The following is an 11,239-nucleotide window of genomic DNA, read 5'->3' on the forward strand; positions in this document are numbered from 1 at the left end:
TTTTAATTTTATTATGATATATTTATTATTTATTTATTATGTAAAATTATATAAATAATAATTGCTAAGATTTTTACAATATAAAAGTAATTAAAACAATAAATTTACTAAGTAATTAAATCAAATTAAATTTTAAATTAAAATTAAAAAAAATTAGATAATAAGATAGTTTAAATCAAATATAATTGTATGATAAGAAATACAAAATCTAAAATATAAATACACAAATAATGTATATTATTATTATATAATTAATAATTATTTATTTTTATTAATATTAATATTATCTTTATTTTTATAACAATTTAATTATATATAGTAATTTGAATTACAAGTATATAATATACGATTTTAGCTCTGAACATCCACTCTCCACATTCCACCGTAGCGACAGTTGCAAGGATTCGTTTTTCGGTTTTTTTTTTTATTTTGTATTTTCTTCTATTTCATTTTTTTTTTCTTCTTTCCTCTTGCTTGTTCTTCACTGTTGCCGCCCGCCCATAACATTCCATAATCCACAATCGCAGCCGGCGTGCAGGTTCAAATTTAAAAAGAAAAAAATAATGGCCGAACCGCCGGTTGAAACCGTAAACCGGCGGTTTGAACCAGCAGTTCGCACTTTGACAAATATATAAGCCGTAACAAGAGGTTCGAAAACTGATAAATCGGAGATTTGGAACTACGTAGACAAATTTAAACAGAATGTGTTGGAAGTATATAAAATAAATTTGAAAGCATTTAAAGATATTCTAGAGGTACATTCAATTTTTACCGGAGAAAATCTAAAGGAGGGATTAATAGGGACTAATATTAAACTAAGTGAAGAAGAGAGTGCAGACCAATTATTTTAAAATAGGGACTGAATTATAACTAAACATTACATATAGGATGTGCAGACCAATTATCCGTAAAAATAAAGAGATTTTAAATGATCCTGCTCGATACTATATATATTATACTATATATTATGAAGTTATGTATTAAAATAGTAAAATATACTAAGGGTGTGTTTGTTTGGGGGTTTGGATTTTGAGTTGAGATTTGAATAGTAAAAATTTTGAATTTGAATAGTTGTATGATGTGATATGAATAGGGTTTGATGTGATGTTTTGAATGTAAAATTGATTTTTAGTATAATATAAAAAATGAAAAATAGGTGTTTGATTTGATGTTTTTGGGGGGAAAAAATTGGATGAATAGTGGAAATCCACCAAAATCCTTCAAACAAACACACCCTAAATACAAAATAACTTCATTTGTCACGGGAATGAATAAAATATAAACAGTACTCCCTCCATCCAATTACAAACTAAATATTTTATTTTTTTTTACATTACATTATTAGTTTATATAAAAAAGACAATATTACTTTACACCAAAAAAGACAAATATTATTAAACAACTGTCCACTATAATTTTTAAATGACCACATGCCGTGTCTTCTGACGAGAAGAGACGGACTGGACTGTTAGTTACAACTGGAGGGGATACACGTTCATGTATCTGTGTATCTATACATGAGTGTGTGATGATACTGGAAATAGGCAGGAAAGAGTGATGCCGAGGATCTCCTCCCGTTACAACTTAAATTAAATGGATTACAACTTAAATTAAATGGATGACAGACGAGACAGATTAGATGATGTACATACAACACATGCCTTCTCGTCCTTGTAAAGGGAGGGTCTTCTACTGTTGTAAGGATCATGCAAATATGGGACTCCCCCCAGCCAAGGCATGCCTGCCTGTGAAGGGGTCAAGAAACCAAGATGGATATACACAACGCAGATTATATATAATATACCCTTCCTCTACTTTACTTGAATTGAACAGCTACCACTAGGCAAAGATCTCAACACTCCCATGGATTGAAGTAAAATATTTTGTATTACTAACAAAATAGTATCATCGCCAACAAGATTTATAACTTTCAAAGATAAATAGATATAGAGATAGCTCAATTCATATTGAGGGCCTACCCCCAACAAACAAGTCATGTAACCAAAATTCACATCAAATCTCTGAACCTGGGGTAACGGTAGAAACAAGGAAATAATCAAGAGAGCACAGATACTAGCACATATAGCCACAACTCATATTAGGTCATTCTCTGAGCAGCTTCCTTGGCAAGAACTCTCTCTTTAGCTTTGGTCCTTGCCTGAGACTTGGAACCCATTACACCGCCGCCCCACTTCTTCCTTGTCTCATCGTATTTGTCATTAAAATTGGCCTGAAATCACAAGCACGGTGAGTTAGCTATGACCACTCCCAAGAATACATTACAAGAAATATAAAAAGTAGATTTTATGATTGTAGTCAATATGACATCCCTCACCTTGATAGCCTCGAGTATCTTACTGAACTCGAGCTTGTCTTCATTCTTTACGGATGTCAGGCACAAAGCAGAGGCGGTCTTCTTGTGGACAATCTGTAACAAAGTAATACATCATTATCACATAGTTAAACATAATACAAATTTGGGAAACAGAGAGAAAGAGCAACTTACAGTCCCCAACCGTGCTTTTCCCTTTACAATGCAGTAAGGGATCTCCATCTTCCTGCACAAGGCAGGAAGCCACACGACCAACTCAATCGGGTCAACATCATGAGCAATTACAACCAATTGTGCTTTGTTCTGCAAAAGATGATAAATAAAGAAAGACAAGTTACTAGCAACGAAAAGAAAGGAAAAAAATAAGGAGAGAGAAACACTGAAAGCATATTGGTGGAATCTGAAACCTGTTCAATCAGATAGGTCACATGGTTGAGGCCATACTTCACCACGATAGGTTTCTTGATCTCAGGAGTTTTACCTTCAGCTTCTGCCTGAGCTCTCTTCTGAAGACGCTCTTTCTTCTGTGCTTTATCCTCAGGTCGATATTTAAGAAGCATCTTGAAGAGATTTGTAGCTGAATGAAGAGAAAGAAATATTTACAAAAAAGATTACAGAATAGATTCGCAACAAAATATTACAAGGTACAAATTTTGTTCCTAAAATATTTAGTAGTACCTACCATAATTAAACAAGCCATTACATACTGGATGCAAATAACAAAAAGATTAGCACCAATAAGTAACATTTAAGTGAAATTGGGTCACACATAAAAGGTCCAACCTCACGAAAAATCCAGAAGTATCATTTAACCTTCAGATTCTAGAATCCAGATCCAAAATACACATTCATAATAACAGGTAAGCAAACGAGAGATTACAGAAAACCCAACAGCATACTTGTCCGCAAAACATTATAAGCAAACATAATAGCATGTAAAGTTAAACACGGGCATATCATCTTTTAATTCTTAGCATAGAGGTTTTTGCTAGAGGGGAGGCAGGGTTAGGTTACATTTATAGTTTTTTTTTTTTTTTTTCCGGGTGATATGTATCTTTGTGTTAATCTTTTCAATACAGAGGTATTGTAGTTACTAGTAGGCCTCACGTCTCCGCTAGTATGATCATGATGTAAATTGCTCTGTATTTCGTGGGAAAACGAATAATTCCTTAAAAATAAAAAAAAAGAACTTAAGCACGAGACTGCCATCACCGAGCTATATTGACAGAATCATAAAAATTGCAATGTAACTAGTGAAACTAATCAGTGCACAATAAAGAAATAAATAGAATAAATTGTTAAAAAAAAGCAAGAAAAATATACTACATACCCAGATTTTTGTCCAAGGTTTTAGAGAATTGATTAATTTGAGGCGGAACCTTCAGCCGCTGCTTCAAGATCATCTTTTTCCTCTGAATTCTTACGACCTGTGGCCATTTCACAAATCGGTGAAGATCCTTCTTCGGCGGAAGAGCGCCTCCGATACCAAACTGCTTGGGCCTTTTCTCAAAGAGAGGATTCACAGCTTTCTCCGGGGCCTTCTTCTTGGCGGCGGCAGGTAGCTTTGCGCCCTTCTTTGGAGCCTAAAAACAACATGAAATGCAAATATTAAGCGACCGCAATCCGAATGCATGGAATAGTGAGGACAACGAGAAACTTACCATTGCGTGCGTATGTGTGTTGGTAAGGGAACGAAGTGAAATCGGGGAACGGCTGCGAGAACCTCACAGACAGCTCCAGTAGAGATGATGAAAGGCTATATATTCCAGTCGACCGAAACCCTAGGTGCATGGGCTTTATTCCCTCTATCGTTGGGCCTAGGCCCAAAAAAATATTTTCATGTGTTGTAGTCGTCGTAATAACTACTCCAAATAGAGGAACAAAAGGGTGGTGCGAGATCCGATCCCCAAAAAAAAAAAAAGGTGGTGCGAGACGGCGTCGTTTTAGTGGCTGGTGGAAGCTGTCTCTCTCCTTCGGTGAAAACTGAAGAGGGGTTGGTTTATTTATGAAGTTCCTCTGATTCAAAGCGAAGTTGATAATCTTTCTCTGCGTGCTGGTGTATGAGAGATCGTGCGTGCTTGTTATCTCCTTATGGACAGTCGAAACGTCGTCGTCTGCGATAACGGAACCGGCGTAAATTATTTGCTTCCTGCCACCGCTCCATTATCTGATTTCGATGTTGCATTTTGATTCGCTTGCAACTTCTGAACTTCTGTTGGATGGATAGTGTCTAGATTTCGGCTATTGTATCTTGATCTTCTTGAAAAACAAAATTGATCATGTGTGTTTGAGTTGAGTCGGTAATGCATCAGTTTTTATTTTAATGGTGGCCAATGCACGATCCAATTTCTTTATTATGCAATTTTATATGTTTACTATATATTTATGGTTAGTTAACAAAATTATGAGTATCTGTCCATAATGAATGTGGTAATCTAGTGTGAACTACTTTGCTGTTTTTTGTATGATCCTGCTTGTTCATGTCATTTAGCTGACCGTGAAGTTTTTAACTTTTTTATGAATGCAGTATGTGAAGTGTGGTTTTGCTGGTGGGAACTTCCCCACTTCAGTGTTCCCTTGTGTGGTTGGTAGGCCAATGCTTCGCTACGAAGAATCTTTAATGGAACAAGAAATTTCGGTCAGCTTATTTATTTACGAGCATCACCAACTTTTGTGGTTCCTTGAACAATAAAATTTGATTGCTTCATCTTGTTTTACAGAAAATATTTTACCAGTGTGGGTGTATGCATACACGAATTAGAATGCATAGCTCAGATTTTAAGTATTTCACTGTTTCTTCATGGAATAAACACTGGGGCTGGTCTTGAGGTCTTGAAACCTTGCAATTTGAATCGGATATACTTAATTCACAATTGATTTTTTTCAATTCCAATTACATGATCTCAATCCCCAAACGTAATCATGATTATAAACAATTATATATGATCAAAAGCAAATTTGCTTTCCGACTCCGGCTGCCTACTCATAATGTTTTTCTACAGGATATTCTCGTTGGAGATGCTTGTTTAAAGTGGCAGCATCAATTGGATGTATCTTATCCAGTCAACAATGGTATCGTGCAAAATTGGGATGATATGGGGCATGTATGGGATCATGCATTTTTTAGTGAATTAAAGGTTTATTTCTTCTATTTCTTATAAGAAATTTTATCATTATACACATTTCTAAGAAATGTTAGTGTATGCAGTCTCAGTTTTGATATTTAACCTAGATTTTTTTTCTTTTACCTTTTTATCTTTTCTGAAGATAGATCCTGCAGAGTGTAAAATTTTGCTCACAGATCCGCCTTTAAATCCTTCTAAAAACCGTGAAAAGATGGTGGGATGAGCTTCTCTTTAGTCTTTGAACTTTTTGACATTCAGGCTCATTACTGATAACTTAATTGTTTGATTCTGTATTTATGCCCATTTTCAGGTTGAAGTTATGTTTGAAAAATACAATTTCTCTGGTGTTTTCATCCAAATCCAGGCCGTTTTAACCTTGTATGCTCAAGGTGGTGTTTGAGCTGAATTTTTAATGATTCAGATGCAGTTTCAAGTTTTATAAACTTCTAGAGGTTTAGAGAAATTAAGTGGATGCACTTTCTGTGGAACTTGAGCAGAAAATATCTGCATTTTGAAGAATAATGTTCACACCCCTAGTATACTTCTGGACAAGCAATAATTTTATGTGAACATGTTCTTGAAAACTCAGGTTTGCTTACTGGACTAGTCATTGATTCTGGTGATGGAGTCACTCATGTGGTAAGATTTCTATAATGCTATCTCTTTCTTGTGTTGTTGGCATGTCAATGTGCTTATATTATTTCCTAGCCCGGTTTATCAAACTTGCGTCTTTACTTGATAAATAGTCATTACAAAAACATAGTTATGTCTTTGGGGGAAAAAGATGATATTTTCTGATTGTGATCCATGAATTTTGTATCCCAGGTTCCAGTAGTTGATGGATACTCATTCCCTCATCTTACAAAACGCATGAATGTAGCTGGGCGTCATATAACATCATATCTTGTTGATTTACTTACGAGAAGGGGGTAAGTTTTCTTGGGCGCGTATCAGTTGATCCAATATGTTTGGTTTGCTGACTATGCAATGTTATAAATTAATTGGCATGCCTAGGTATGCCATGAACAAAACTGCTGACTTTGAGACAGTAAGGAATATTAAAGAGAAGCTCTGTTACATAAGGTGAAATAAGAGTTTATTTATTTATTTTCAATCATTTGTCACTTTGGGTATGCTACAACAATTTTCTAGCATGCTACAGTTATGACTACAAAAGGGAATATCAATTGGGATTAGAAACAACCATCCTTGTTAAAAATTATACCGTAAGTTGAATTTTTGAAAGCTCTTATCATTTCTTCTCAATCAAGTGCAACGATATGTAATTATTGATATAGTTTGATTAATCAGCTTCCAGATGGAAGAGTCATAAAAGTTGGCACCGAGCGGTTCCAAGCACCTGAGGCACTCTTCACTCCAGTAAGTAGCTTTCTGTATGGTGCTACAAATTCAGGCATCATATTATATTCTTCAATGGATTTTCATAATCGATATTGTCCACTTGTACAGCATATTTCATTTTACATCTATATTGCTTAGCTGCTTCTATCTTTTTCAATCCTTTCTTTTTACCTTTTTTTTTTCCGCTTAGTTCACAATAATATCCCTTTCCTTTGAAGTCAAAGACTTTACAATGCGTAAAACTTCTCTGTAGTCTGTATGTCTTCTAGTATCTGTTTGTTTGCCTCTTTTTGCCAACTAATGATTTATACTGCAACAATAATCTCACTTTATGATTTCTCTGACTAGAAAGAAAAGAAACTGATGTTATAATTACATGCAGGAACTAATAGATATTGAAGGAGATGGGATGGCTGACATGGTATTTCATTGCATTCAGGAGATGGATATTGACAATAGAATGACGGTAAAAATCATTATATCATCTACAAGATCATGTGTGAAGTACTGTACCTTTCATGTAACTAGAATCCCTTATTGCAGCTGTACCAACATATTGTCCTCAGTGGAGGGAGTACTATGTATCCTGGATTGCCCAGTCGGTAAGATATCTCAAACACTACCCTGCTTGTTCTTTGTTCAGTTTGATTTTTTTTTTTTTTTTTTTCTATTTGCTTGCTCTTTTAAGAGCTTTTGCTGTTGCTTCTCTTAGTAAAGTTTTAGCTTATCTTTATTTTGTTTCCCCAGCTTGGAGAAAGAAATTTCAGACCGATATCTTGATGTTGTTTTGAAAGGAAATAAGGATGGATTGAAGGTAAGTATATCAGATCAATGACATGACCTTTGCTTCAATTCATGGCACAAATTTCTAAGATCCAGTCAGCCTCATTGTCCCTCAAAAAATGTAACAACTAGGCAGAGGAGAAAGTGGAGTTAATCAATAGTCAATATCTATGTGGATTACCATATCTTTGCAGTATTTTGTCAACTCTGCTTCTACAAACACTACTCTATTCTTCTTTGTGTTTTGGCATAGAAACTACGACTGCGGATAGAGGATCCACCACGAAGGAAGCATATGGTTTATCTTGGAGGTGCAGTTCTTGCAGGCATTATGAAGGTGATTATATTTCCTGTTCATGCTTAGAGCATGTGCACTGGTTCTGTATGAATGAATCTGCTTCTTATATATGAAATCAGTAGTAGCGCTTAAAGAACTGTGCGTCATTACCAGTTTAAGTTTTCCGGTTATCAATGCCTATTCTTGGTTGCTTTATTTATGAAAACACATTTGTTTCTAGGTCTTGATGGTATGTTGCCTCATATTGTGTGCTATATCGGTATCCATCATGCTGCCATATCCTTAATGAACACTCTACTTGATTTGAATAATCGGACTGGACGTGTCCATTTATCACTCCAATACCTTGAATTACGACAGATCTTATATTGTAAGAAATGGAAAATTATTCAGATCATGCAATTTCTTTGCAGGATGCTCCGGAGTTTTGGATCAACAGACAAGACTATCTGGAAGAAGGAATTGCTTGTTTAAGCAAGTGTGGGCAGGCATGAGGCCCCCCCTGTATGTTTAGGTTTGAAGAAGATGAATTTTCAAATGAAACAATAGAGGAATGCAAGGGATCCATGTATTCAAGTACAAGTTGGTGTTGTATCTCTTTTGGCAATCAGAGATTTCATTTACATATTTCTTCTATCATGTGTGTCATCTTGCCCTTCTCAGTGCCCAACCAAGTCAAGTGTGTGATCTTAACTAAAGTAGTCTTCTAATGAATGCTCTGTCAAGGTTTTTCATTGGGTAATGTATTGATGATAGCTGGATTTACATTTACAATAACTCTCTTCATATAGATTAGATTATATATGCATAGATAGGATAAGATATTTAATAGCGTGAGCAGTAGATTAAACAAACCTACTACCAATATAAATCTACAGCAGACACTGCTGATTTTATATGGAGAATTGAGATTGAATAACATTATGATATTCACTTCTCACAGTAGAGTACTTTTATGTATGCAATCGGTGTTGGTCTTTAATGTAGCAGAAAAACTAATGTGTTCTGCTCACGTCCAAGCAACCCTGATATTCAAAATGAGCTCAGAGGTAAGTGGTTATATATGTGTATATATTATATATGATATATTGATACATGAATTGTTCATTACTGTTAAATGCAGACAGCAAGCGGAGAGGACAGTGAGGCAGGGCAGGGTTGGCTCATGCAATTCCTCCCACCTACTGCAAATTTAGTGTTATACAGCACAATTTCCTCCCTCCCAAGTCTGTGACCTCCTCCTTTTGTCTTAGTTTTCACTTCCAACAGCACAACACCTAGTATCTCTCAAGTATATCCCCTCTTCAGCACATACTGCATTCCCCGTGCTAGAGCCTACTTTATTTTTCTGGGGCTTCCTAATAACATCGCATCCCATTCACTTTGCAGCTGCTCCACAATCTCCAAATTGGTTTCATTTGTAAAACCAATCCTATACTACTGGCATTCCACTTCCACTTCTATTTTCATTCTGATATGATACACAATGGGCGCAACCAAAGGTTTATTCAGGACGAGGGAAGGTGCAAATGTGCTTTGGGTTAATTTTGGCAATAGGTTGAAGCGGTAAAGGTTTGTTATAAATTACCTTAATTTCTTTATTTTCTTATTTAATTATTTTTGATAAATTGTTAGGTTAGTCATGTCTAGGCCCTTAGTAGTTTTGACCTAGTATTTAAGAATTATTTGAAGATATTTCAAAAAGAGTAGTTTTTCCTTGGTTATCAATAAAGTTCAATCATTTGGTTCTATTAAGTTCTCGTGCCATCAAATTGGTTTGACCTATCGGATCTCAGCGGAGAAGGATGAGGTTAACCAATACGTAGAGTATTGAAGCCCTGAAGGAGTCCTTGGAGGAACTTTGAAGGCGTGGAAACGCAACAAGCAGGGTGCCGTGACTAGAATCGAAGGTGGAATGACAAATGGATACTCTAAAGACAAAACTTTCAGCAACTATGCGGGATACGATTCTTAGGTTGTTTCCACGTGGGTTGCCCGCCACACCTATCAAAGGCTTGACAGCAGCTCAGGGAGCTATGGCAGGAGGAGGTGAGGCAGCTGGTTCGTTGACAAAGGCTGCCGGCATCAACGGGGCAGAACGTTTGTTAAGGATGTTGGAGGAACTTGGAATACCCCGACAACCGATTTTAAGCTTAAGGATGTGCAATACTTTAGCTTTGATGGCCACGACCCCTTAGGATGGGTTGCTAGGGCTGAACAAGTAACAACACTTCATATTACACAGTCCCTGAGGAGATTAAGGTGAATCTTGCGTCAGTGACGATGGAAGATGTGACGCTCCATTGGTCCCGTTGGCATATGATGAAGCATGTTTCTGCCTCTTGCATTTAATTCTCCCAGGCATTGGTTACTAGGTTTAACATGTATTCATTGGTAATTCGTCTCATAGGATGGTGATGTTAAGGCAAACAGTATGAATGCCAATTTATTCATTCAATTTGCTACTCAGGCTCAACCATTGACGGAAGCGCAGGCCCCTAAAGGTGGTGTAGCCCCTAAATCTCGAATCCGCAATCCGTGTTAGCAGAAACATTAAATGGGAATTGAAAAATGGATCTTTGGCAGAATATTAATTGCGAAAAGCCTATTTGACACTACGAAATAACCTTGGTGGGCGGGCTCAAAGCAATATTACCTCAAACACTAGTGGAGGGGTAGAGAACCGCCATTCGACTGGCAGTGGAAGCACAAAAAATTTAGCTGCGATGGGCATGGTTGTCACGGCGCGCTTTTGCGGCGCGGCGCTAGGGGATCGCCATGGCGACAAAATGGCGAACGCGGCGTACTATGTATAAAATAAAATAGATATATATAATTATAAATATCATAAATCTGTAAAAATCATACATTATCAACTTCCTATTAATCTTCGAAGCTTCGTATGCCTTAAATCATAAAAAAAAATATAATACCATAAAAAATATATTTTCAATCATAAAACAAAACATAATACTATCCACGAATCTCTAAACCACCAATTTTATCATCTCAAATTTCAACAATCAAAGAGCTCAAGTCCACAACTACCACTAGGAATATCTTCCAATCATCATCATCAATGTCATCATCTAATGATACATCTTCATCGTCTAATTCTTGCTTCATCAATGCCGAAGTTGACGCTTTCTTAGGACGTCTAGAGTATAATTGTATTGATGAAACCAATGTATTTCCGATATTTCCTCTTCTAGGAATATTGCGGCGTTCAAGATTGGTCGATGCACCCATAGCTTCATCAACATGACTCCATGTAAGATCCTCTCCCGAATAAACTACATCATTGGTGTCGAGAACCCACTCATTATCCCATTCAAATTC

At 36.2% G+C, this 11,239-nt stretch overlaps 2 protein-coding genes across 2 annotated transcripts; one reads left to right on the top strand and one right to left on the bottom strand.

Annotated features, from left to right (window-relative positions):
- Positions 1–1,868: 1,868 nt before the first annotated feature.
- LOC127258480 (60S ribosomal protein L7a-2-like) lies at positions 1,869–4,160 on the bottom strand. The gene is made up of 6 exons (XM_051285329.1): positions 3,994–4,160; positions 3,663–3,915; positions 2,740–2,909; positions 2,507–2,635; positions 2,336–2,428; positions 1,869–2,230 (listed from the first exon to the last, which is right to left on the bottom strand). Exons 1-6 carry the CDS (start codon positions 3,994–3,996, stop codon positions 2,099–2,101), a joined length of 780 nt encoding a protein of 259 aa, XP_051141286.1. The 5' UTR covers positions 3,997–4,160; the 3' UTR covers positions 1,869–2,098.
- An 85-nt stretch (positions 4,161–4,245) lies between these two features.
- Positions 4,246–8,796, top strand: LOC127258580 (actin-related protein 2). The gene is made up of 15 exons (XM_051285478.1): positions 4,246–4,465; positions 4,860–4,970; positions 5,335–5,469; positions 5,600–5,671; positions 5,768–5,846; positions 6,047–6,096; positions 6,283–6,386; positions 6,472–6,540; positions 6,620–6,683; positions 6,769–6,837; positions 7,202–7,285; positions 7,363–7,421; positions 7,567–7,633; positions 7,856–7,939; positions 8,314–8,796. The coding sequence occupies exons 1-15, from the start codon at positions 4,424–4,426 to the stop codon at positions 8,392–8,394; spliced, it is 1,170 nt and encodes a 389-aa protein (XP_051141435.1). The 5' UTR covers positions 4,246–4,423; the 3' UTR covers positions 8,395–8,796.
- The last annotated feature ends 2,443 nt before the right edge of the window (positions 8,797–11,239 follow it).

The sequence above is a fragment of the Andrographis paniculata genome, unplaced genomic scaffold, assembly GCF_009805555.1.
Source record: "Andrographis paniculata isolate CXL003 unplaced genomic scaffold, ASM980555v1 Contig59END, whole genome shotgun sequence".
Lineage (NCBI taxonomy): Eukaryota > Viridiplantae > Streptophyta > Magnoliopsida > Lamiales > Acanthaceae > Andrographis > Andrographis paniculata.

Bases quoted from the DNA above. Each gene is read 5' to 3' on its own strand.
- LOC127258580 (XM_051285478.1), top strand. From the start codon at position 4,424: ATGGACAGTCGAAACGTCGTCGTCTGCGATAACGGAACCGGC. The intron at 5,847-6,046 runs GTGGTGTTTGAG...TTGAAAACTCAG, and splicing joins TTTAACCTTGTATGCTCAAG to GTTTGCTTACTGGACTAGTC. The intron at 7,422-7,566 runs GTAAGATATCTC...TTGTTTCCCCAG, and splicing joins TATCCTGGATTGCCCAGTCG to CTTGGAGAAAGAAATTTCAG.
- LOC127258480 (XM_051285329.1), bottom strand. The intron at 2,636-2,739 runs GTTTCAGATTCC...CATCTTTTGCAG, and splicing joins TGACCTATCTGATTGAACAG to AACAAAGCACAATTGGTTGT. The intron at 2,231-2,335 runs GTGAGGGATGTC...TTGTGATTTCAG, and splicing joins AGATACTCGAGGCTATCAAG to GCCAATTTTAATGACAAATA.